Raw genomic sequence first — 24,521 nt, 5'->3', positions numbered from 1 at the left:
AATATCATCCACTGCTCAAGATTCCTTTCCTGATAAGAACAGGCTGGGAATATGGATCAGTCTGTCAATGCCCATGTCCAGTGAAGAAGCAGTTGCAAAAGCCAGACCTCCTATCTTCTGCTCCCTGTAAAGATTTTGGGCCATTCTCCCAGAGGAATAAAGAATAGGGAATCTTCCAATGGAGGAGATGGCATGTGAAACTCTGATGGTGGGAACTGTATGGAATCATACCCCTCTAATCCCACAATCTTGTTGATCATTATTAAATCACTAAATAAATAAATAAATAAGGGGGAAAAGCTCAACTGATACTCAATCCTATCAATTGTGTCTGCCTTTCTGATCTGCTCTTATCAGTATGCCAGTTTTGTCTTTAAAAAGAAAGAAAAAAAATACATGAGGTCACACAAATGAATGAGCCAACATTTTAAAATAATTAATTAAGAGATTGATCGATAATAAGAAAAATAAATATATAAATAAAGGGGTTATGCATGTTGATTTTCATGTATGCATACATGACACTAAAATATTATTATAACACAATGTTACTTCAGATAAAAAATATATAAGATGGTTGGCATAACACCTGGCTTTCACATAATGACAGTAAAGATAAAAAGAAAAAAAGTGGTCATGTGGTTTATCTTTCTCTCTTTTCCTTTCTCTCTTTTCACATGTACTCCTTTTAGCAAAGAAGGAAAATTAATTTCAGAAGCCTTCTGAAAACCCTTTTTGAACACCACTCACCTGAACAGCTCACAGGCCACTGTTCTAGTAGTAGCAGTTTTACTCTGGTTTGGATGTTGGCCCAGTTGGACAGAGTTTGTTCAGAGGCAACCAAAACACAGGCCAAAAACCTTAATTTCTATACCCTCAGTTTATTCATAAATTAGTGTTTTATAACTTCTATAGACTATTTCCTTATGCATATCTTGAACTCCTAACCCTCATGTAGTGGTAATATGGAATGATCATGTCATTAGGGTGAAACTCTCACTTATGGTCTAATGCTTCTTTAAAGGAGACCACATGGACTTTCTTCCATGTGAGGACACAGTGAGAAGCAGTCTTCCCTTGCTAGATATCAGATTTGCTGACAACTTGCTCTTGGGGTTTCCAGCCTTTAGAAATGTGAGAAATAAGTCTCTTTTGTTTTAAGTCACACAACCCATGGTTTTCTATTATAGCAGACAGAAGTGACTACGCTGAATTCCTAGAAAAATGCCTGATGCACAAGCAAAAATCAGTAAAACTATGTTTTTTCTTTTAAAAAAATATTTATTATTTATTTCCTTTTGTTGCCTTTGTTGTTTTATTGTTGTAGTTATTATTGATGTCGTTGTTGTTGGATACGACAGAGAGAAATGGAGAGAGGAGGGGAAGACAGAGAGGGGAAAAGAAAGATAGACACCTACAGACATGCTTCACCACATGTGAAACGACTCCCCTGTGGGTGGAGAGCCAGGGACTTGAACCGGGATTCTTACACCAGTCCTTGCGCTTGTGCCATGTGCGCTTAACCCACTGGGCTACTGCCTGAAAACTATGTCTTTTCATTCCCAGCATCTATGGCCTAGTCGTTCAAGGGTCTATTGTCCTACTAGTCATAGACTCCTGAGGACAGTCAGGAAAATGATTGGAGCAGTTGAATTTGATTTAGATAGGGTGTGTCTCTTTCTACTTAACCTCAAAGAAGAGCATCATGGGCAATGACGAGGGAAGGAGAATTAAAAGAATAACTATGTAAGGTAGGAAAAGCCAGTTTTGAATGTATCCTATTAATATGTGTAAACACTTTAGGATGTGCTTGTTCCTACAGCTTATTTAATGATCCCATGTAAAGAGCTGATGAATCCATCTCTGCTGCACATACATATGATGTCATTACAAACACTTTTGTTGGCTGGGAAGATACTTGTTATTCAAAAAGACTTTCATGGTTGAATTCTTCCAGTCCCAGGTTTAATCCTTGACACCACCAAAAGCCAGAGCTGAACAGTGCTCTGGCTAAACAAAAACAAAAATTCCTATGCTCATGGATTGGAAGGATTAAAACTGTTAAAATTACCATCCTGCCTAAATCCATATACAGAATTAGTGCCATACCCATCAAAGTACCAACAAGCTTCTTTAAAGGAATAAAACAAAAGCTTCAAAAATTTATCTGGAACCCACCCCAAAGAAAACAACCCCAGGATTGCCTAAGAAATCTTAAGAAAAAAGAACATAAATGGAGGCATTATACTGCCTGACCTCAAGCTATACTACAGTGCTATGGTAATCAAAACCGCCTGGTACTAGAACCAAACAGACACACAGACCAGAAGAAAATTGAAGATCCAGAAATAAGCCTCCATAGCTACAGACAAATACTTTTTTGACAAAGGGGCTCAAACCATTAAATGGCAAAAGGAGAGTCTCTTCAACAAATGGTACTGGGAAAAGTGGATTGAGGTGGTCGGGCGGTAGCATAGCAGGTTAAGCACACATGGCGCAAAGCACAGTGACTGGCACAAGGATCCTGGTTTAAGCCCCTGGCTCACCCACTTGCAGGGGGTCTCTTCACAAGCAGTGAAGCAGATCTGCAGGTGTCTATCTTTCTCTTCCCCTCTCTGTCTTCCCCTCCTCTCTTGATTTCTCTGTCCTGTTCAATAATAACAATAACCACAACAATGATAAAAAACAACAACAAGGGTAACAAAATGGGAAAAAATAGCCTCCAGGAACAGTGGATTTGTGGTGCAGGCAGCCAAGCCCCAGCAATAATCCTGGAGCCAAAAAAAAAAAGAAGGATTGAAACATGCAAGTGGATGAAGTTGAACCATCACTTATCACCATGCACAAAAGTCAACTCCAAGTGGATCATGTACATAGACATTAGACCAGAAACTGTCAAATACATAGAAGAAAACATTGGAAGAACATTTCATGACCTGTGCTTCATAAAATCCTTCAAAGATTCAAATCCAACAGCAAATAAAATAAAAGTGAAAATAAACCAATGAGACTAGATCAAACTGAAAAGCTTCTTCACAGCAAAGATACCATTACCCAACAGCATAGGAGAAGATCTTTATACAATACACATCAGACAAAGGACTAATAACCAAAATACATACAGAGCTCTGTAAACTAAGCACCAAAAAAAAAAAAAAAGAAGAAGAAAGAAGGGAAAGGGAAGGGAAGGTACATAATGAAATTATATGCATGTGTCAGTGACTGCACTGTAAAGCATTATGCCCCTCAAAAAAAAAAAAAAAAGAAGATAAACAAAAGTAGCAAACAAAAACAAAACTAAAAAGATTCCTTCCCCGAAGGTTGGAGCATAGCTTGGTTGTAATGAGATGGGGGTCTTCCTAAATTTATAGTATCCAAACGCGCTGTGACAGCTTTGATATGGGTCTCAGAGCTTGAAGAAGTTTGGCGGTGTACTCATGAAAACGCATATGGAAGCTATTTGGAAAATTATCCCTAAAGCAGTCAAGCTTGCCTTTGTTTCCATGACTAAAATGGGTTGAAGCATACTTGGTAAACCTCAATTCTTTCAAAAACTGAAACAGACCTGCATTTGTGGAAATTACTTTGTATAGTGAGGACATGAATTATCCACCAAACTCATCATTACATTAACTCATTTGTTCCCTTTTTATTATTAGTGATTTAATAATTATCAACAAGATTGTAGGATAATAAGGGTACGATTCCAATATAATTCCCGTGACTAGAGTTCTGCATCCCATCCCCTCCATTGGAAGCTTCTCTATTCTTTATCCCTCTGGGAGTATGGAACCAAGATCATTATGGGGTACAGAAGGTGGGAGATGTAGTTTCTGTAATAGTTTCTCTGCTGGACATGGATGTTGACAGGTTGATCTATACTCCCAGCCTGTTTCTGTCTTTCCTTAGTGGGGTAGGGCTCTGGGGAGGTGATTATCCAGGACACATTGATGAGGTCATCTGTCCAGGGAAGTCAGGTGGGCGTCACAGTAGTATCCGCAAGTTGGAGGCTGAAAAGCATTAAGATACAAAGCAGAACAAATAGTTTAATAAGCAAGAACCAAAAGGTAAGAATATAGCAGAAGGGGTTAGAAAGTCTATTTTAGCTATATCCCAAGGGGCTCATGATTTGTTGGTATGCATGAGACCCCTTCTGTTTCATTTGGTTTAAATCCCCCCTGCTTAACACTATTTTATTTACATAACCACTGTTAACAAGTTCCACCCTCCCTCCAGGGCATTTGTGGTTCAGTGATAGGATTCTTGCCTAATCTGCCCCCTCTTTGTCACACTCTGATTTTCACCAGTCACTTTTCTCTCCACCCTCTCTATGTCGCATCCTGTTTCCACCCTACTTGGGAAGTATATATAAAGACAGCATTGTGAGTTTTAGAGTACTTTACCTTGAGTTTAGCTTAGCTCGTCTTAGATTGTGCTGCGTCCTGCATGAATAAAGAGATACTGCCTACAGCTCAACTATGAGTCCCTGGTCGTCTGTTACCTGCCCGTGAAGCCAGCCCGGCGAAAACAACATAGCCCATCGAAAACAACAATGATTTTTTAACAGTAGGGAGGGGTTAGGAAGAGGTACTGCTGGTTATGTGGACATATGACCATGTACAAGGACCCGGGTTGAAGCCTTCAGTCCCTACCTTCAAGAGAAAGTAGTGTTGGCAGGTGTCTCTGTTTCTCTCTCTCTCCCCCTTTCCATCCTTCCTCCTTCTCAATTTTTCTCTGTCCTATCAAATTAAATAAATAAAGTTTAAAAAATAGTAGAGGATTAACATATAGATCATCTGTGCTGTCTAAAGCTCCCTGAATTAAGTGGTTTCATAAATTTCAAAGAAAAGGAGATTGAAGACAGTAGGGCCTAACATAGTCAGCAGGTTGTGATGCTCTAGAACAAAAGAAATTGATAGAAATTGATCCTTGGAAGAACAATTTGATAAAGTCTATGGTCACAAACTATCAAAATAGGAAAATTATCTGGAGGGCCAGGTGGTTGAGCGCACATGGTACAATGTGCAAGGACCCAAGTTCAAGCCCCTGACCCTCACTTGTAGGGAGAAAGCTTTGAAAGTGTAGTGCTACAGGAGTCACTCGACTCTCTCCCTCTTTATCTCCCCCTAGCCTCTCAATTTCTGGCTGTCTGTATCCAATAAGTAAAAATAATTTTAAAAAATTAAAAAAACAAAAATAATATAAATGAACAAACAACCACCCAAAAAAAGCGGAGCTGAGCAGTACTGTGGTAAAAAAAAAAAAAAAAAAAGGGCGCCAGGCTGTCAGATTACAGTACACAAGAATGCAGGTTCAAGTTCCCAGCCTCCACCTTCCCACCTGTAGGGGGAAGCTTCACAGGTGGTGACAAAGTGCTGCTGGTGTCTCTCTGTATCTCTCTATCTCCCCTCCCCCTCTAAATTTCTGTCTCTATCTAATAATAAATAAAAATATTTTAACAAGGAAAATCATTTGGATACCTGAATTAGGTAAATCTAAGGCGTATGCAGGAAATGGCAGTTATAGTTTAAGAACATTCTCTAAGTTACTCTGATGAAACTTCTTCACTTCTACCCAACTGAAAACCACTGCCTTACTGGATAACAATAAAAAGTTGTATATCAGATTTCCATTAGTGTTCCATTAAATAAAAACAAATTCTGTTAGCTCAGTACAATCTTCTCTTTCGTCAGTTTAAAGACTATCGAAATACTATATTTTATTGACTTCTAAGATCAGCAGTGGTCTGACAATACTGACAATAAGTGTTCTATAAATATTACTCAAGTACTGTGAAAAATAATCTTCATCAAAAAAGGTAGCTCCCTGGAGTCAGGCGGCAGCTTAGTGGGTTAAGCGCAGGTGGCGCAAAAGTGCAAGGACCAGCATAAGGACCGGTTTGAGCCCCCCGGCTCCCCACCAGGAGTCGCTTCACAGGCAGTGAAGCACATCTGCAGGTGTCTGTCTCTCTCTCCGCTTCTCTGTCTTCCCCTCCTCTCTCCATTTCTCTCTGTCCTATCTAACAATAATGACATCAATAACAACAACAAAAATAACTACAACAACAATAAAAAACAAGGGCACCAAAAAGGAAAATAAGTAAATAAAAAAAAAGTCATCTCTCAATCATAATAGTTGTTTGCCTGAGTAATGAATATCTTGTTCATTTTCATTGATGAAATACAGTGAAGAGTTCTTTTAAAATTTAGCTATCACTTTAAATATATTGTCACTATATTTCTTACATCCTAAAAGGGCCAGATCATTTTCTTCCCACCAGGACTTGACTGGATCTTTGTGCCTGCATGTTTCCACTGCTCTTGGTAGACTTTTTTTTTGCCACACAGAGGGAAAGAGACAGGGAGAGAAAAGGAAGAGAGACACTACAGCACTGCTTCGCCACTCGTGAACCTTCCCATTTGTGCGGTGCTCTCATATGGTGACTAGGGCTCCCAACCGAAGTCCTCTCTAAGTGCTATTGTGTATACTCCACTAGATGAGCCATCTCTTGGACCCCTGCATAAGAAACTTTTGATTAATTGTATGTCTGTTTGACTATACCAAAATAATGATGGTAGATTTGTGGTGTGTGTGTTTACTCTATTTGAGTGTCTCTTCTTGTTGGATGGACTTTTTTTTTTTCTTTTCAATGTTGACAAAGATATAAAAGAGCTTTCTGAAATGTCTGCTACTAAATCAGAATTTAACTCCACACCAGTGAATAACTTGAACATCTATTATAATTCATTCTTAATGGAATATTTCTCCGAGGCTGTGTAATAATGACACTTGTTATGTATTGTCTTCAGGTAATGCTGAAGGACCTCTGATATGGAGACTCTGTGGACCTTCAAAACCTTCAGTACCTTTGGTGATACCTTATCCTCAGGTTTGGGTCCACTTTGTCACCAATGAACATGCAGAACACATTGGGTTCCATGCAGAGTATTTCTTTACAGGTAGGATTTAGGATTAAACTCTCACATTCTGGCAATAAAATAAAAGAGTACTCTTCTTGTTTATAGATTTTGTAGATTCCCTTTCTTTTGATTGCTTTGGCTATGAATTAAAATGTTTTGGTTATATCTTTATACATTTCTTTGAATTATAATAGAATGATTACCTGGAGGAAAAATGAGATTATCTGTACTCACTTAACTGTCTCCAACTAGTTTTTTAAATAACAAATTGAAAGAAATAGTCAGGATTCAGGAAACAGTGCTGTTTGTGTGAAACATCTGACCAGACTATACTTTAGAATGTATCCATTTTTCACCTTGCTAGGCTAGTGTATATAATACTGTGAATGGCTCCAGAAAGATGCTTTATTATCAAAGTATTTTGTTATGGTAATAATCATATTCTTTAAGTTTACATATATTCCCAGTGGCCTACTTTAAAAAAAATAATTACCATTACTTTATTCCTGGTGAATTTACAGTCAATTATACACACATCTAATTATACTCTACTTTTTCTGCTTATTAACTTCCTTCTTCTTTTGCATTATAGTCTATCTTTTTATACAATCAGCACTATTTAATTCTACACCCAGTTTTAGTTTTCTTTTCCCCAGTTTTATTTATTAATTCATTATAGATTTGCTTCTAAATTACTCAGTCTTGTGTATGATAGCCAATATTAATTTTCAGTTTTCTTAACAGAGGATACTTTATGATTCTTAATTCTTTATGAGGTGTGATGGTTATAATTACTACTATTCTGTCTTTGCAGGCTTTTATTCTTTTTGAATGTTATTTAAATGCTTACAAATCTGTTTTTCAGATTGTGGTGGGATACAGATAGGGGAGAATGGAGTGATCACAAGTCCCAACTATCCAGCCTCTTATGACAGCTTGACCCATTGTTCTTGGTTGCTGGAAGCCCCCCAAGGCCACACCATCACTGTGAGTCCTGATGACTGGGTAGAATATTTCTGAACAGAGCAACAGTAGCACAACTTGTGTGGAAACTGTTCTTGTAGCAGCATTGAGCCTGCAGTTAGAGCATTTACATAAAAATTATTGTACATAATTGACATCTACAAGTTTACAGTTAATGAAGAATGAAATGCCTTTCTCATGTGTAGGAGAAGCTATATATAGGAAAATTCCTCTTGCAGGAGAGTTATATTCATATTCTTGCTATGTGTCAGAACAGTAGGGATAGTCTCCTAAATGATTTCAGTTCTAGAATGACTCCCTCTTAAAATTTCCAAGAGAAATTTCAGTAAGGAAAAAGAGCAGGAGCAGCTTAAAAAGACATGAATGCTACATGTTGTACATCAATACCAAATAAAATAATTTGTGAGAACTGTATCTGATTCCAGCTCAAGAAGCTCACTGGCAACTCTTAAGTGCTTGTTTCTCTTTTTTCTCCCATAGCTTACATTTAGTGACTTTGATCTTGAAGCCCATGCAACTTGCTCTTGGGACTCTGTCACTGTCAGGAATGGTGGCTCTCCTGGATCTCCCATCATAGGACAATACTGTGGAGGTTCCAACCCCAACCCAATCCAGTCTGGTTCCAACCAGCTGGTGGTGATTTTCAACTCAGACCACTCAGTGCAAAGTGGTGGATTCTATGCTACATGGAGTACACAGACTCTAGGTAAAAGAATATTCTCTTCACCTATTGACTTTTTCATTGATTAAAATTTTTATTAACAAATTCAAAAATTTAGTTTCTGTGGAGTCAATCCTAAATACTTTAGGGAAGAGAAAATATTGATGTTATTCTCCACTGTTCATGAATAAAAACAGAATAAATGAGATTATTTGCCCAGGTTATGTATCAGTAGTTAATCAACTGTAACACCAGGAGTTAAATAGTTAAAGTGGAGTCTAGTAACTTTTTAAAATTTTTTTAATTTTTAAAATTTATTTATTTTCCCTTTTGTTGCCCTTGTTGTTTTTTATTGTTATAGTTATTGTTGTTATTATTGATGTCATCATTGTTGGATAGGAAAAAGAGAACTGGAGAGAGGAGGGGAAGACAGAGAGGGGGAGAGAAAGATAGATACCTGCAGACCTGCTTCACCACTTTGTGAAGTGACTCCCCTACAGGTGGGGAGCCAGGGGCTCGAAACAGGATCCTTATGCCAGTCCTTGCACTTTGCACCACAAGCGTTTAACTTGCTGCTCTACTGCCCAACTCCCTTTATTTCCTTTACTACAGCACCACTCAGTTGGCAATTGGTGGTGCTAGGGATTGAACCTGGGACCTCTTACATAAAAGTTCTAAGCACTACTGCTGTGGTGTCTCCCTTTCCTGGACTCAGAAACATTTATCCTAACATTCTTCCTACGTTGCTTCCCAAAACAAACGGCATAGCTCTGCCAGGGAATCACAAATAATAGAAAATATGTGTTGGAGTCACAAGAAATTTAAAATATTTGGAACTTAAAATCAGAATGCTGACTAGTGAGTTATGGGTAGGAAGGTAAGTTGTCCATATTATTAAGAGTATTGAATTCAAAATGATTGCTTGAGCAGTGGGGAGACATGGACGAGTTTTGAGCAATAAAATAAAAATATTTCCAGTTCAAAATTAATTCTGTACCTACAGCATAATTTCCAGAAAAAAAGAAGAAGTTGCATTGGACACTCTAATTAGAATTTCTTTAAAGCCTTGTACTATCACAAGCACAGAGCAGTTCTTTCTAGAGGAGCCAGAGTTATGATGATCTCTAGAGAACTGACTTAGCAGGCCCTCATGAGAATTAGGATGGTTGTTGAAGCCAAAGTTTGACTTTTAGATGTACCACTGATTTTTCAAGGGTTTAAAAGCAAGGCACAGGATATATGCCTTATTATAACTTCATTTTGCCTCAAATGTTGAGTTTATATTTCTCCTTTTGACTCGTACTTTGATTTATATCTGTATTTACTTTAAGAGAGAAGAGAAAGTGAACGAGAAAGAGAGGGAGAGTAAAGAACTGCTCAGTTCTGGCATACATGGTAGCCAGAAACTGAACCTAGATTTTTCTCAAGCTTGTGAGTCTAACCTAGCTCTTAAATACATATATCATAGTATAAAATAGTCTGATTTTTCTTTCTTTCAGTCCATACCATTTGTTTCCACCCATCCATTTTTCAAAAGGAATAAACCAGATTATTTAATGGAATAATCAAAATCATTTCCCTATTCTTTTATATTAAATTATAAATGAGTATTGATTTGTATTTTCCTATGTTTGTGATAATAAAATACAGAATTTGGATTGTCATGTCACGAAGACTGTACCATCTGAAGGGAGTAGAGAATATTGCTATTCCTACTTGGAAGGATGCCAGCTTTGTCACGAACCCCCTTAGGCTGCAGGAACCTATCCACCACTGCACTGGGGGATGTTTTGGTACTGCGGTGTCTTTCCCTCTCTCCCTCTTATTTATTTATTTATTTATTTATTGTATTTTAAAAATTTCTTTATTGGGGAATTAATATTTTGCATTCAACAGTAAATACAATAGTTTGTACATTGCATAACATTTCTCAGTTTTCCATATAACAATACAACCCCCAATAGGTCCTCTGTCATCCTTCTTGGATCTGTATTCTCCACACTCACCCACCCCAGTGTCTTTTACTTTGGTGCGATACGCCAATTCCAGTTCAGGTTCTACTTGTGTTTTCTCTTCTGATCTTCTTTTTCAACTTCTGCCTGAGAGTGAGATCATCCCATATTCATCCTTCTGTTTCTGACTTATTTCGCTTGACATGAATTTTTCAAGGTCCATCCAAGATTGGCTGAAAACGGTGAAGTCACCATTTTTTATAGCTGAGTGGTATTCCATTGTATATATACCATAACTTGCTCGGCCACTCATCTGTTGTTGGACATCTGGGTTGCTTCCAGCTTTTGGCTATTACAAATTGTGCTGCCAAGAACATATGTGTGCACAGATCTTTTTGGATGGGTGTGTTGGGTTCCTTAGGATCTATCCCCAGGAGAGAAATTGCAGGGTCATAGGGTAGGTCCATTTCTAGCCTTCTGAGAGTTCTCCAGACTGTGCTCCACAGAGGCTGGACCAATTTACATTCCCACCAGCAGTGTAGGAGGGTTCCTTTGACCCCACAACCTCTCCAGCATTTGCTGCTGTTACCTTTTTTCTGATGTATGACATTCTCACAGAAGTGAAGTGGTATCTCATTGTTGTCTTTATTTGCATTTTCTGACTATCAGAGACTTGGAACATTTTTTTCATGTGTTTCTAGGCCTTTTTCATCTCTTCTATGGTGAATATTCTGTCCATGTCCTCCACCCATTTTTGGATGGGGTTATTTGTTTTCTTGTTGTTGAGATTTGCAAGTTCTTTATATATTCTGATTATTAGCCTCTTGTCTGATGTATGGCATGTAAGGATCTTCTTCCATTTGTGAGAGACCCCATCTGTGAGGGGTCTCTTGGTTTGGGTAGTAGTTTCTTTAGCTATGCAGAAGCTTTTTAATTTGATGTAGTCCCATAGGTTTATGCTTGTCTTAGTCTTCTTTGTAATTGGATTTGTTTCACTGAAGATGTATTTAAAATTTATGCAGAAAAGAGTTCTGCCAATATTTTCCTCTAAGTATCTGATAGTTTGTGGTCTAACATCCAAGTCCTTGATCCACTTGGCATTTACTTTTGTATTTAGTAAAATATAGTGGTTCAGTTTCATTCTTCTGCATGTTTCAACCCATTTTTTCCAACACCATTTGTTGAAGAGACTCTGCTTTCCCCATTTAATAGTCTGGGCACCTTTGTCAAAGATTAGATGTCCATAGATGTGGGTGCCCCTCTCTCCCTCTTAAAGTCTCTGTCTCTTTTCTATCTAAAAAATAAAAATGCTGATACCCCTGATAACACAAATTACACGCAAAAATAAACAAAAGATATTGTTATTGTTTAAAACTGGGAAAGAAAGCTTTCTACTATATAGTATGGATTAGTAGTTTTAAATGAGTTCAGTACAACAAAACAGGTGTAACAAACAGTAACAGCTAAAGTTTCCCCTGGATTCAGTGTGCTTTATGTTCATTGAGCACTCTTATATACCTGCCCTGAAGGCCTGTGACTCAAGTATGGAGAGCTGAAGCTTACATTTAGAGATGAGTCTTCGGAGGAAGTCTTGAGTTGCCACAGTTATTCTTTATCTAGCAAATTCATGACTTCTTCCCTGGTAACTTTTCAGGCTGTGGAGGAATACTTCACTCAGACAATGGCACAATCAAGTCCCCTCACTGGCCCCAGACCTTTCCCGAAAACAGCAGGTGTTCCTGGACAGTCATTACTCACGAAAGCAAACACCTGGAGATCAGCTTTGACGGTAACTTCCGCATCCCCAGTGGTGATGGACAGTGTCGGGACAGCTTCGTGAAGGTTCGTGCACTTGTCAAACTCAAGCCAAACTGATTTCACTAGCATAAACAAACATCTAGGCTAGAGTGACTTGTCTCTTAAAGTTAGAAAAGGACAGTTTTTCTGCTTGGATTTCTTAGAGGAAAATATGAGAGACCTCAGCTGGATGAGGAGTTAAAATTGCCCTTTGACTTTTCATTTGCTAATGCACAGGCAATGTTATTTAATGAAGAAGTGTTTTCTAGCCTTATTAAATTCTCAGAAGCACTTCTAGTTATTCCTTTCAGTAGAAATAAAAAAGAAAGAGAGAAGGTCAGGGTTCTGTTTGTTTCCCTGCTTTTCTTTTCTCTCTTTTACTAATAGATCCCCAAGGACAAAATAAATATAAAGTATAACAGACAAAAATAATTTGTTTTTATTGGGGAACTGTATTCCTTAGAATGTGTGTACTGCAGTTTGTTTGGTCATTTGCCTCTTGAAGGCTATTTGAGCTTTTTCATTTTTCATGCTTTAAACAGTGGCATACCTGGTAGAGTAAGCATACAGGTTTAGCCCCTTGGTCCCACTTTTGGAGGGGAAGATGGAAGCTTCAAAAGCATGTAGCAGTGCTGAAGGTGTCTCTTCTTCCTTCCTTCTGATTAGAGCTATATGCTAGCTTTCAACCTTAAGTTTTAATTGAAAAGACGGTGTGAAAACCATGAAAAATGATGACTGTGGGACTGTGAGTGGGAGTGTCACTCTGTAAGGTTAGGAAGACCTCACTTTCACTGATGTATGATACTGATGGCTTTATTGTAAATTAATCTCACCTGTGCTGTTTTGCACTTTATATATTGTATTACCAAGAGGCTGCTTAAGTTCACATTAGCCTGTACTTCATTTACATCTATTGCACTTACCACCTGCTTATCCCCTATGAGCTAGTGAAATATTAGAAGTTTAAATTACCCAAACACAGAGGAAACAATTCCAATTTTAATAGGACTACTTTAAGCATTAGAAGTAATACTATATAAAAATAGAAATAGTGCTCAGTACTTAGAATATAAAATGATGTAATGAAGAGTGGTTTTTATTGTCAGCTTTTTAATTTTCCCATCATTTCTTAGATCATATTTTATATATAGTTGATCCATATTCAGTGATTGAATAAAAATCCCATATAAGATGTATGTATAATGGAATACATTTAACAGTTGAGAGAGTGGTAGGGCACGGGGCTTGCATACATGAAGCACAGATTCAGTCCCTTATACTGCATATGCCCGAGTGGAACTCTGGTCTCTTTCTCCCTGCATAACTCATAAAAAATAAGCACTTATTACATTAAGACATAAAAAATATTTTTTACTAAATGAAAATAAAATATACTCACTATTTACTTTTCATCATCACTTTATTATTATTTTTTTGATGAAACAACTTCTTTATCCTGAACTAGGTCAACATCAATGTATTGACTTATGTAAAGTCTTGCTTGTTCTTCAACTGTAAAATTCAATTTCAGAGATGGATACTGAAAAATTATCTGTAATAGTTATTGCTCCTCAGGATTGCATGGGAGCTCCTCTCATGTAAGGGCGGCCAAAGCCATTGGCAAAGAAGATCTATTGAGAGATCTGCCCAAACCCAGTGGCCTTTTTCCTTCAATGTCTAGTACCTTTTCCCTTATTTGTCTGAGGCTCCTATTTTGTTGTTATTGTTATTGATGTTTGCTTGCTTTTAAAAAATTCTTTATTAGAGGATTAATGTTTTACAGTTGATAGTAAATACAATAGTTTGTACATGCATAACATTTCTCAGTTTTCCACATAACAATACAACCCCCACTAGATCCTCTGTCATCCTTTTTGGACCTGTATTCTCCCCACCCACCCACCCCAGTGTCTTTTACTTTGATGCAATATGCCAATTCCAGTTCAGGTTCTACTTGTGTTTTCTCTTCTAATCTTTTTCAACTTCTGCCTGAGAGTGAGATCATCCCATATTCATCCTTCTGTTTCTGACTTATTTCACTTATCATGAATTTTTCAAGGTCCATCCAAGATCGGCTGAAAACAGTGAGGTCACCGTTTTATATAGCTGAGTAGTATTCATATACACATACACACACACACACACACACACACACACACACACACACACACACACACACACACACACACACCATATCTACCACAACTTGCTCAGCCACTCATCTGCTCATCTGTTGTTGGACATCTGGGTTGCTTCCAACTTTTGGCTATTACAAATTGTGCTGCCAAGAACATATGTGTACACAGATTTTTTTGGATGGGTGTGTTGGGTTCCTTAGGATCTATCCCCGGGAGAGAAATTGCAGGATCATAGTGTAGGTCCATTTCTAGCCTTCTGAGAGTTCTCCAGACTGTGCTCCACAGAGGCTGGACCAATTTACATTCCCACCAGCAGTGTAGGAGGGTTCCTTTGACCCCACAACCTCTCCAGCATTTGCTGCTGTTACCTTTTTTCTGATGTATGCCATTCTCACAGGAGTGAAGTGGTATCTCATTGTTGTCTTTATTTGCATTTCTCTGACAATCAGAAACTTGGAACATTTTTTTTCATATGTTTCTCAGTCTTTTGAATCTTATTTCTACCAAGAAATACTGAGGCATTTGGGTAGAGTTAGCAAAAATGGCCCAGTTACAATAACTAACCTTAGGCAATAGATCCATGTTGGGGGAAGCTTCAAAGTGTGTGCAGAAGCTTCTGTGTACTTTATCTCACAACTTCATGTGAAGCTGAAATCAACTCAAAGTTCAAAATAGAATGAAATGTAAAATATAAAGTGATAAAGTTTTATGGGAAAGCATAGTAGAAAAAAGCTAGAACCTAGAGATAGGCAAAGAGCTCTGAGACTAAAGATCAAAAGAGTGATCCACTGGGTAGACAGTAGCACAGTGGGTTAAACACACATGGCGCGAAGCACACAGACCAGTATAAGGATTCCTGTTCAAGCCCCTGGCTCCCCACCTGCAGGGGGTCACTTCATAAGCGGTGAAGCAGGTCTGCAGGTGTTTATCTTTCCCCCTCTCAGTCTTCCCCTCCTCTCTCAATTTATCTCTGTCCTATCCAACAACAACAATAATAATAATAAAACAATGATAAACAACAAGGGTAACAAAAGGGAAAAAATAGCCTTCAGGAGCAGTGGATTCATAGTACATGCACTGAGCCCCAGCAATAACCCTGGAGACAAAAAAAAATCATAAAAGGAAATAATCAAATAATGGGTAAGTTTTACTTCATCACAGTGAAAAATCACTTGTTTTATGGATGCTTCTGTAAAGAGGATGAAAAGCTACACAATAAGAGAAAATATTTACAAGCCACATCTTTAATGACAGACTAATATACACAGAGAACTCCTCACTAGTAAAAATGCAAAAAATCCAGGTAGGACTTGAGCAAAACAAAATAGGCAAAGGGAATGTGGATATATGTTTCATGGAAGATGGTATACAGGTTGTAAATAAACACATTCAAAGGTTCGCAACATCACTATCTTTTAGAGGAAATGATAATTAAAACCACAATTAGATATCACTACATATTTATCAGAAAGGCCAAATTAAATACAGTGAACACACAAATTTCTGTGCTATTTATTCATTGCTAGTGTGAATATAACATGTTACAACCATTCTGAGAAATCATTTGCCAATTTCTTATAAAACTAAGTGTGCGGAGCCGGGTGGTGGCGCACCTGGTTGAGCGACATGTCACACTGTGAAAGGACCCGGGTTTGAGTCCCTGGCCCCCACCTGCAGGGGGAAAGCTTTGCGAGTGGTGAAGCAGGTCTGCAGGTGTCTCTCTGTCTATCTCCTCCTTCCCTCTCGATTTCGGGCTGTTTCTATCCAAAAAAATAAATAAATAAAGATAATTTAAAAACAACAACAAAATTAAGTGTGCACTAACCATAAGATCCAACAATTATACTGTTGGACATTTATCCCAGAGAAATGGAGATCATGTCTGCACAAAATCTGGTATCAAATATTCATGACAGCTTGATTTGTAGTAGTCACCAAATCAGTCCCACTCTCCCTTTGAATGTGACAGGCTAAGTCATTATTTAGTACATACATAGTAAGGTGTCAACAGATGGACTGTTGACAAACTAACATTTGGACAAATAATCAGGCACTTATACCATATGGAAAAGAAAACCAGATAACCAGAGGGGTAAATGTTAGGGGGAGATGACCAGAGAGTTCTGAACTATAATTCCATCAGGATCTGGAGATAGAAGGGAAGGAGGGAGGGAGACAGAGAGACAGAGAGGGAGACAGAGGGAGAGAGAGGGAGAGAGAGAGAGAGAGAGAGAGAGAAGAATCTTCCTGTGAAAGCTGATAAGTTAGAAAATTAATTTTGACATTGACATTAATAAAAGCAGATTTATCTACAAATACAAAAAGAATGATCACTGAAAAATATCTCTCAAAGCAGAAAGCAGAAAGTAATAAAATGAAACCAATCTCCAAAGATTCCATTCTTTATTGCTACAGCTATATAATTTTTTGAAATGAAAATATTTGGAAGTAGAGCATAAGTATCTGGAGATTAGAAATGAAAATATGGGAGAGAGTTGTGTGACCCTAAAAGGCCACTCAAGGGGTCCTGGTGGTGTTGAAATGGTTCAGTTTTTTGAGTGTGGTGGTATATAAATTGTAAGTACTTGAACAGGCCCCCACTTTCCAATACAAGTAAAGTGGGAAACTGAGTAAGGTGCCAGATTGCATCAATATCCTGGTTATGAGACCATGTTTTAGTTTAGTACTATATCCATGTTGGGGGAAGAAGCTTCAAAGTGTGCACAGAAGCTTCTGTATACTGTATCTCACAACCTCATGTGAAACTGAAATTCTTTTTTTAAATATTTATTTATTTATAAAATGGAAGTATTGATAAGACCATAGGATAAGAGGGGTACAATTCCATATAAGTCCCACCACCAGAACTCCATATCCAGTCCCCTCTTTTGAAAGTTTTCCTGTTGTTTGTCCCTCTGGGAGTATGGACCCAGGATCATTATGGGGTGCAGAAGGTGGAAGGTCTGGATTCTGTAATTTCTGCTGAACATGGGTTTTTTCACAGGTTGATCCTGCTGAACATGGGTGTTGACAGGTCAATCCATACTCCCAGTCTGTCTCTTATCTCTCTCTTTCCCTAGTGGGGTAGGGATCTGGGGAGATGGGGCTCCAGACACCTTGGTGGGGTAGTCTGCCCAGGGAAGTCAGGTTGGCATCATGGTAGCATCTGGAACCTGGTGACTGAAAAAGAGTTAAGATATAAGGCAGAAAGAACAAATTGTTGACTAATCATGAACCTAAAGACAAGAATATTGCAAATGAAAATGTGGGGTCTCCATTTTGGGAAAAGCTAGTAGGTTTATTTTAGGTATATTCCAAGGGGCCTATGACTTTACTAGTTTTTGTCTGAGCTTGACATCTAACATACAGGTGGCCTAAGTTACTGTCTGGGGAGATGGTGTCATAATTGGAAAAAAGAACTAGAAAACTGGATCAGGGAAAAAAGTAGCTCCCAAGTATGGGAAAAGTATATAAATATTGTTAACTATAAACCCCATCAATTTGATGTTAGGTCCAAATTCAGCACAGGAGCCTATTAACCTTTGCATCCCTGTAGGTCTGAGCTTGCATTCTGTGGTCACGGCTAGGAATATTCCAGGCTGCAATATTTCAGGATCCATCATCCTTGGGTGATAGGTAGAGTATGTTATCCAACCTCCCTTAAGAGAATGGAACATTCCCTACCCCCCTTTTTTTTTAAAATCCACATTGAGGACAAGGTCTTATAGGGGCCCACAAAGGGGCCCATTATGTTGTTCCTGATGGAGATGACCAGTGACAGTGGTGAGATGGATCCACTAGAAGTGAAATTCTCTTAGGAAATATTGTTTCTTTAGGAGTAGTACAGTATCGTGTGTAGTCAAGCTGAATTATATAAAAGCTTAAGGAAGAGAACAGAAAGTTTTTGACTTGATAGAAACTTCATGGCACTCTGTAGATCTGACGAAATCTGTCAGTGATTTCTGTGCTGTACAGTTCATGAAATGACTTCATGATAGAGAAGACCACCAGGAGTATTTAATAACTCCATATTATTATCACCATCACAACACTTGTGCCCTTGAGTCAAAAGGTAAAGATGTAAATCCCTAACTCATGGCTCCAGAAATGAATAAGCACTTGAGCATTACTAAAGCTTTTTAGTGATAAACTTGAAGTTCTTCTAATTGTGTTTGTTTCCTTGCACCAGGGCTTTGCCACCACTCTGGTGGGCTTTTTCCTTTTTTATAAGTAGTGTGTAAGAGACAGAAAGCAAGAGAGAGGGAGAGAAAGGGAGAGGGAGAGGGAGAGGGAGAGGGAGAGGGAGAGGGAGAGGGAGAGGGAGAGGGAGAGGGAGAGGGAGAGAGAGAGAGAGGAGGAGGAGGAGGAGGAGGAGGAGGAGGAGGAGGAGGAGGAGGAGAGATACCACGACACTGCTCTACTTCTCTTGAATCTTGCTCTTTGCATGGTGCTCCCATGTGGTGACTGTGGGCTCAGACTGGGTCCTCTTGATTATAAAGTGTATGTATACTCTAGAGGGTGAGCTACTTTCAGGCTCTCACAATTCTCAGAACTTGAGATACTTTTCAAGTTTCAGCTTATCATTTTGTTTTTTCAGTACTGGTTATAAAAATAGTATATGTAGATGTCTGTATCTCAGTATGTTATGTTTATAATTTTATAATTTGTAGATAGAAAACTTCTGTACACCATTTCTCTGAATAGTTAAGAGAGGTGTGAACATTAAGGAAAATTGAGAATATGTATTTCTTTCCCAGACCTTTCACTAATTTTAAGTATCTGGTAGAATGTTTGCATCTTAGTTCTCAATAGCTCCAGTGCCAGGCACCTCCCCTGTCTAATAACTGGCAAATATAACTTGACTTCATTCAAGATGACTAACAGCTGGATGCCCAGTGTTTGAAAGTAATTGAGATGATATGGGCTTGTTTATTTTTGGAGGCTCCAGCTGGCCGGGTTAGCTTCACGGGCGGGTAACAGAGACGACCAGAGACACACGGCTAGGCAGGGAAGCTGTATTTCTTTATTCAGAAACAACGATTCATAAACTAACCCAAACTAATCACCAAACAGAACTCTCCTGCCTCCTTCCCCTGTGGCGGCGTCAAGAACTCGAACTCTGTCACTCTGGAACTCTGTCTGGGTTCCTTCCTGGGGCTGGGACAAGCGGGCCTGCCAAACTAGCAGGACTAAACCACAATCAACTAGAGATGGGGGGGGAAGGGGACCAAACCACTATGAAGAATACCAACAGGCTTAAAGAGCTGAGAAATATTAAATCAGCCCTATAAATTGGTGCTATTTCACACTGCTTCCTAGGGGCTGATATGGAAATATTTTTAATGGCTGGATGTTTTAGTGTTTTATCTCAGTAATATTCCTGGAAATGATATATTCAGAATGAGTGATTTTGATAACTTTTAGAGAAGGAAATGTTGACTGGTCTAATAAGATGGATACAAACCTTGGTGCTTTCATGGACAAGGCAGTTCTTAGTGGTGTGCAATGTCCTGCACTTTATAGGATGTCACCAGCATCCCTTGTCTGTGCCCTCTACATGCTACCCACATATACCAAATGTTCCAGTCACAGATGCCTCAAGACATTTCCACCCCCCCAGGGAGGGCACAGTTACTCTCCACTGAGACTCATTAAACCAAGGGTTTCTTCCCTGGTTAAACAAGCCTGATGGTCTTCTGCTCCAAGAATGTGTATTCGTTACCAAGTAGCAGTGCTTTCCTCTAGTGACTTAACAGTGAGTTACACACCTGGAGAGTTGTACTTCATCTTCCAGCTTTCTCTCCCCCTGCTCCCATTCTTCTTCTAGCATTTGCCCCTGCTCCCATAATCCACACTATAATATTTTCCTCAAATCGAAACTCATGGTGCCTAAAGTCTTCCACTGGCTCCTTGCTACTCTCAGGACAATTACCCAGACCTGTGGCAGGTTGTATCCCCACGCCTTCCTGGGTATTATTTATGTTCTGTGAACTAGCTGTGTCAAGTCTTGTTTACTTCACATAGATTCCCCACTCACCAGGTCAGGTAGAGCCCCTTATTATAAACAATCAACAGCTCTGTTACAAGTGGTCTCTTAATAGGGATTTTGCACCTGTGACCCTATGGTTAATGTTCTCCCCTAGGCCAATTAGAATTGATTTGATTTGAAATTTTGATGCTTACAATTTATCCCTGGAAACTTTTCTGTTTAAATGAGTGTTTCAGTTACTTCTCTTAAAGTGGTATAAACATTTAATGACAGCACAAGTCTACTAGAGAGTGCTCCCCAGTCTTTCATGTATAGTGACTGAACCTTCTTCCTTCAGTATGAACCTTAGCACCCAGGCACTTCCAGAAAGTCCTCTATGATTTATACCATATATGATAATTACATGTATGCTTGGACTTAATAGCTAGTATTTTGGGGAAGGGGTTATGAAGGTCTCTCTCATGTGCAATTTCATTGTCTCCCAGTGTGGACTTTTATTTTCTTGTGACTCTCAACAGAGATAGAAAGAGGTAGAGACCACGTAGCACATAGCATTTAGTCTTCCTAGTATTGTGGTGCCAAGGCTGCAACCCAAGAAGTGTGTGTAGGAAAGCATGCACTCTACTTGGCAGGCTACTCCTCAACCCCTGGAATTCACATTTACTTTCTTCACACTTCATCAGTGCATTTGTTTCCATGGGCTTTCCTTGTTGGGTAGTATGCCAGCTCCCCCTGGCTTCTGCTTAACTAAGCACCGGTATGCCTGTATGCTATTGATTTGATCCCACTCAAAGCTGCGGTCTATTGACATAAATCACTTTTACATTTACATAAAGCACCACCCTCCCTCCAGGGCATTGGTGGTTCAGTGATAGAATTCTCGCCTGCTCTGTCCCCTCTCCTTGTCACACCTGATTTTCACCAGTCACTTTTCTCTCCACCCTCTCTATGTCACATCCTGTTCACACCCTACTTGGAAAGTATATATATATAAGGACAGCATTGTTCGTTTTAGTTAGTTTTAGTTTAGTTTAGCTAGGCTTAGATTGTGCTGCGTCCAGCATAAATAAAGAGATACTGCATACAGCTCAGCCATGAGTCCCTGGTCGTCTGTCTCCCGTCAGTGAAGCTCAGCCTGACATTTCCTTCTGCTAAATATCGTCTCTTTGCGCCCCGTCATTTGCCAGCTATCCAGTATAAATGATAAGCACCTCAATTATAGTCATTGTCTCCCTTAACACCTCATACTCTTAACTAGATTCGGTCATTAAAAGAAAAGTGGGTAGAGATTAACCTTCTCAAAACTCACTGTTAGCTACTTAAAATGAACATAATCTTTTTGGAAGATTCAAGAATAGAAGATTGTAACACAGATTTAAATAATTCCTGTGGACTGGGTGGTGGTCCACCTGGTTGAGCATGCATGCAACAATGCACAAGGACCCAGGTTCAAGCCTCTAGTCCCCACCTGCAGGAGTACAAGTGGTGAAGCAGTGCTGCAAGTGTCTGTCTCTCTTCCTCTTCCCTCCTCTTCATTTCTGGTTGTCTCTATCAAATAAATAAAGATAATAATAATAATAATAAAACTTTTGTTTAAACAATTCTTATAATAAAACATTGCAGATAGTTTCAGATAGTTTGTTTACAATTATACTTAGTGTTTCATGTACCAGAATAGCACTATTAGCCAGTGTAAACATGTCAGAATATTAGCAAGGAAACACCTATGAGCATTAAGTCTTGTTTCTGGTTCTGCTAGGTGTGGGCAGGAACTGAGGAGGCTGACAGAGCCCTGTTGGCTTCAAGTTGTGGAAATGTGGCCCCGAGTACCATCATCACTCCGAGAAATGCTTTCACTGCTGTGTTCCAATCCCAGGAAGCACCAGCTCAGGGCTTCTCTGCATCCTTTGTAAGCCGTAAGTATCACTAGAAACTAGACTGAGAGGTCCTCTACAAAGGACTGGCTCCCACATGCAAACTTGGGGGCCTGCATGGAGTTGGGGGGACTGAACTTAACAGCAAGTGATTTAAGAAATGATGGTTAAGGCCTCTGTGCCACTAGTCAGCATCTAAGAATGAGCACAGATCATCTGAGTGGAGCAGGAATTAGGCAGCTCAGGAGGATGTAGTAGGCACCAGGATACCTGGAGAGGCTGCATGCACAACTCACACTGAGATCCCCTGGGGCTATAAAAAATACAAAATTGCAGTTATTGTTGGGCTTTACCCCAAATCTGTCTGAATTCAAAGTTTCTGTGTGAGGGGACTTTTATGTTTTAGATCTTACCAGGCGATTCTCATGCTCAGTAAACTTTAGAATCCACTTCTTCTCTTTTACTTTCAAGACCTTTCTTATCACACTGTAGGGTGAAGACTGTAGCAAGTGTTCATATAGTTTGTCTCAGAACACTGCAGAGTATAACCAACTTGATTCTGTTGAAAAATTCTTTCCAGCTATGGCATTCAAGGATGGCAGTACAATATGTTCATAATAAAGTAACTAACTTAAAAGTCTGCAAATGCAATACATTCATTTAGGGACATCAGTAGATTCTTTTAATTTCTTTATTGGGGAATGAATGTTTTATATTCAACAGTAAATACAATAGTTTGTACATGCATAACATTTCTCAGTTTTCCATATAACAATACAACCCCTACTAGGTCCTCTGTCATCCTTCTTGGATCTGTATTCTCCATACCCACCCACCCCAGAGTCTTTTACTTTGGTGCAATATGCCAATTCCAGTTCAGGTTCTACTTTTGTTTTCTTTTCTGATCTTATTTTTCAACTTCTGCCTGAGAGAGAGATCATCCCATATTCATCCTTCTGTTTCTGACTTATTTCGCTTGACATGAATTTTTCAAGGTCCATCCAAGATTGGCTGAAAACAGTGAAGTCACCATTTTTTATAGCTGAGTAGTATTCCAGTGTGTGTGTGTGTATGTGTGTGTGTGTGTGTGTGTGTGTGTGTGTGTGTGTGTATCACAATTTGCTCAGCATATGTGTACACAGATTTTTTTGGATGAGTGTGTTGGGTTCCTTAGGATCTATCCCCAGGAGAGAAATTGCAGGATCATAGTGTAGGTCCATTTCTAGCCTTCTGAGAGTTCTCCAGACTGTGCTCCACAGAGGTTGAACCAACTGACATTCCCATCAGCAGTGTAGGAGGGTTCCTTTGACCCCACAACCTCTCCAGCATTTGCTGCTGTTACCTTTTCTGATGTATGACATTCCATCCTTTCACTTTGAGTCTGTGTTTATCTTGTTGAGTTAGGTGGGTTTCCTGTAGACAACATATTGTTGGGTTGTGTTTTCTGATCCATCTTCCTACTCTGTGTCTTTCAATAGGTGGGTTCAGGCCATTGACATTTATTGATATGAAAGACTGAAGATATTTTAACACCATTCTTGTAGATTTTTAGTGTTATGATATATGGCCTATTTATTGTGGTCTGACTGTTTATAGGAGGCCTTTCAGAACTTCTTTCAGGGCAGGCTTGGTGATAGTTGATTCCTTCAACTGTTTCTTGTCTGAGAAGGTTTTTATGCCTCCATCTAGTCTGAATTACAGTCTAGCAGGATACAGTATTCTTGGTTTAAAGCCTTTCTCATTGAGTACTTGATAGATATCTTGTCATTCTCTTCGGGCCTATAGTGTTTATGTGGAGAATTCTGCTGCTATTCTTATGGGCTTTCCTCTGTAGGTGACTCTTGGTTTTTCTCTTGCAACCTTCAGGATCCTTTCTTTATCCTTATTCCTTTCCATTCTAAATATGATGTGCCTGGGTGTCTTTAAGTCTGGGCTAATTATGTTTGGGACCCTCTGGGCTTCTTGAATCTTTATGTCTTTGATGTTGTCTAGACTAGAGAAGTTTTCAGCTATTATGGCCAGAATGCTTTCTTCCTCTCTCTCTTTCTTCTTCTGGTAAGGCAATAATGCATATATTATTTCTTTTGAAGTCATCCCATGTCTCTGTTGCTGTTTTCAGTATCTCTTAATCTCTTTTTGAGATCTCTGACTTCTTCTTTAGCTGTCTCTAATTTGTCCTCAATCTTACTAATTCTGTCTTCAGCCT

At 39.0% G+C, this 24,521-nt stretch overlaps 1 protein-coding gene across 1 annotated transcript in view; it reads left to right on the top strand.

The window, feature by feature from the left end:
• CUBN (cubilin) overlaps positions 1-24,521 on the top strand; it is a 289,660-nt gene that overhangs the window by 213,511 nt on the left and 51,628 nt on the right. The window contains exons 51-55 of the mRNA XM_060192232.1: positions 6,810-6,959; positions 7,786-7,907; positions 8,385-8,610; positions 12,172-12,359; positions 22,201-22,357. Coding sequence (XP_060048215.1) covers positions 6,810-6,959; positions 7,786-7,907; positions 8,385-8,610; positions 12,172-12,359; positions 22,201-22,357 — 843 coding nt within the window. The remainder of the gene's footprint in view (positions 1-6,809; positions 6,960-7,785; positions 7,908-8,384; positions 8,611-12,171; positions 12,360-22,200; positions 22,358-24,521) is intronic.

This window comes from Erinaceus europaeus, chromosome 6, assembly GCF_950295315.1.
Source record: "Erinaceus europaeus chromosome 6, mEriEur2.1, whole genome shotgun sequence".
NCBI classification, from domain to species: Eukaryota; Metazoa; Chordata; class Mammalia; order Eulipotyphla; family Erinaceidae; genus Erinaceus; species Erinaceus europaeus.
Note: the sequence above shows the minus strand (reverse complement) of the source record. Positions and strands in the feature narration are given on the sequence as shown.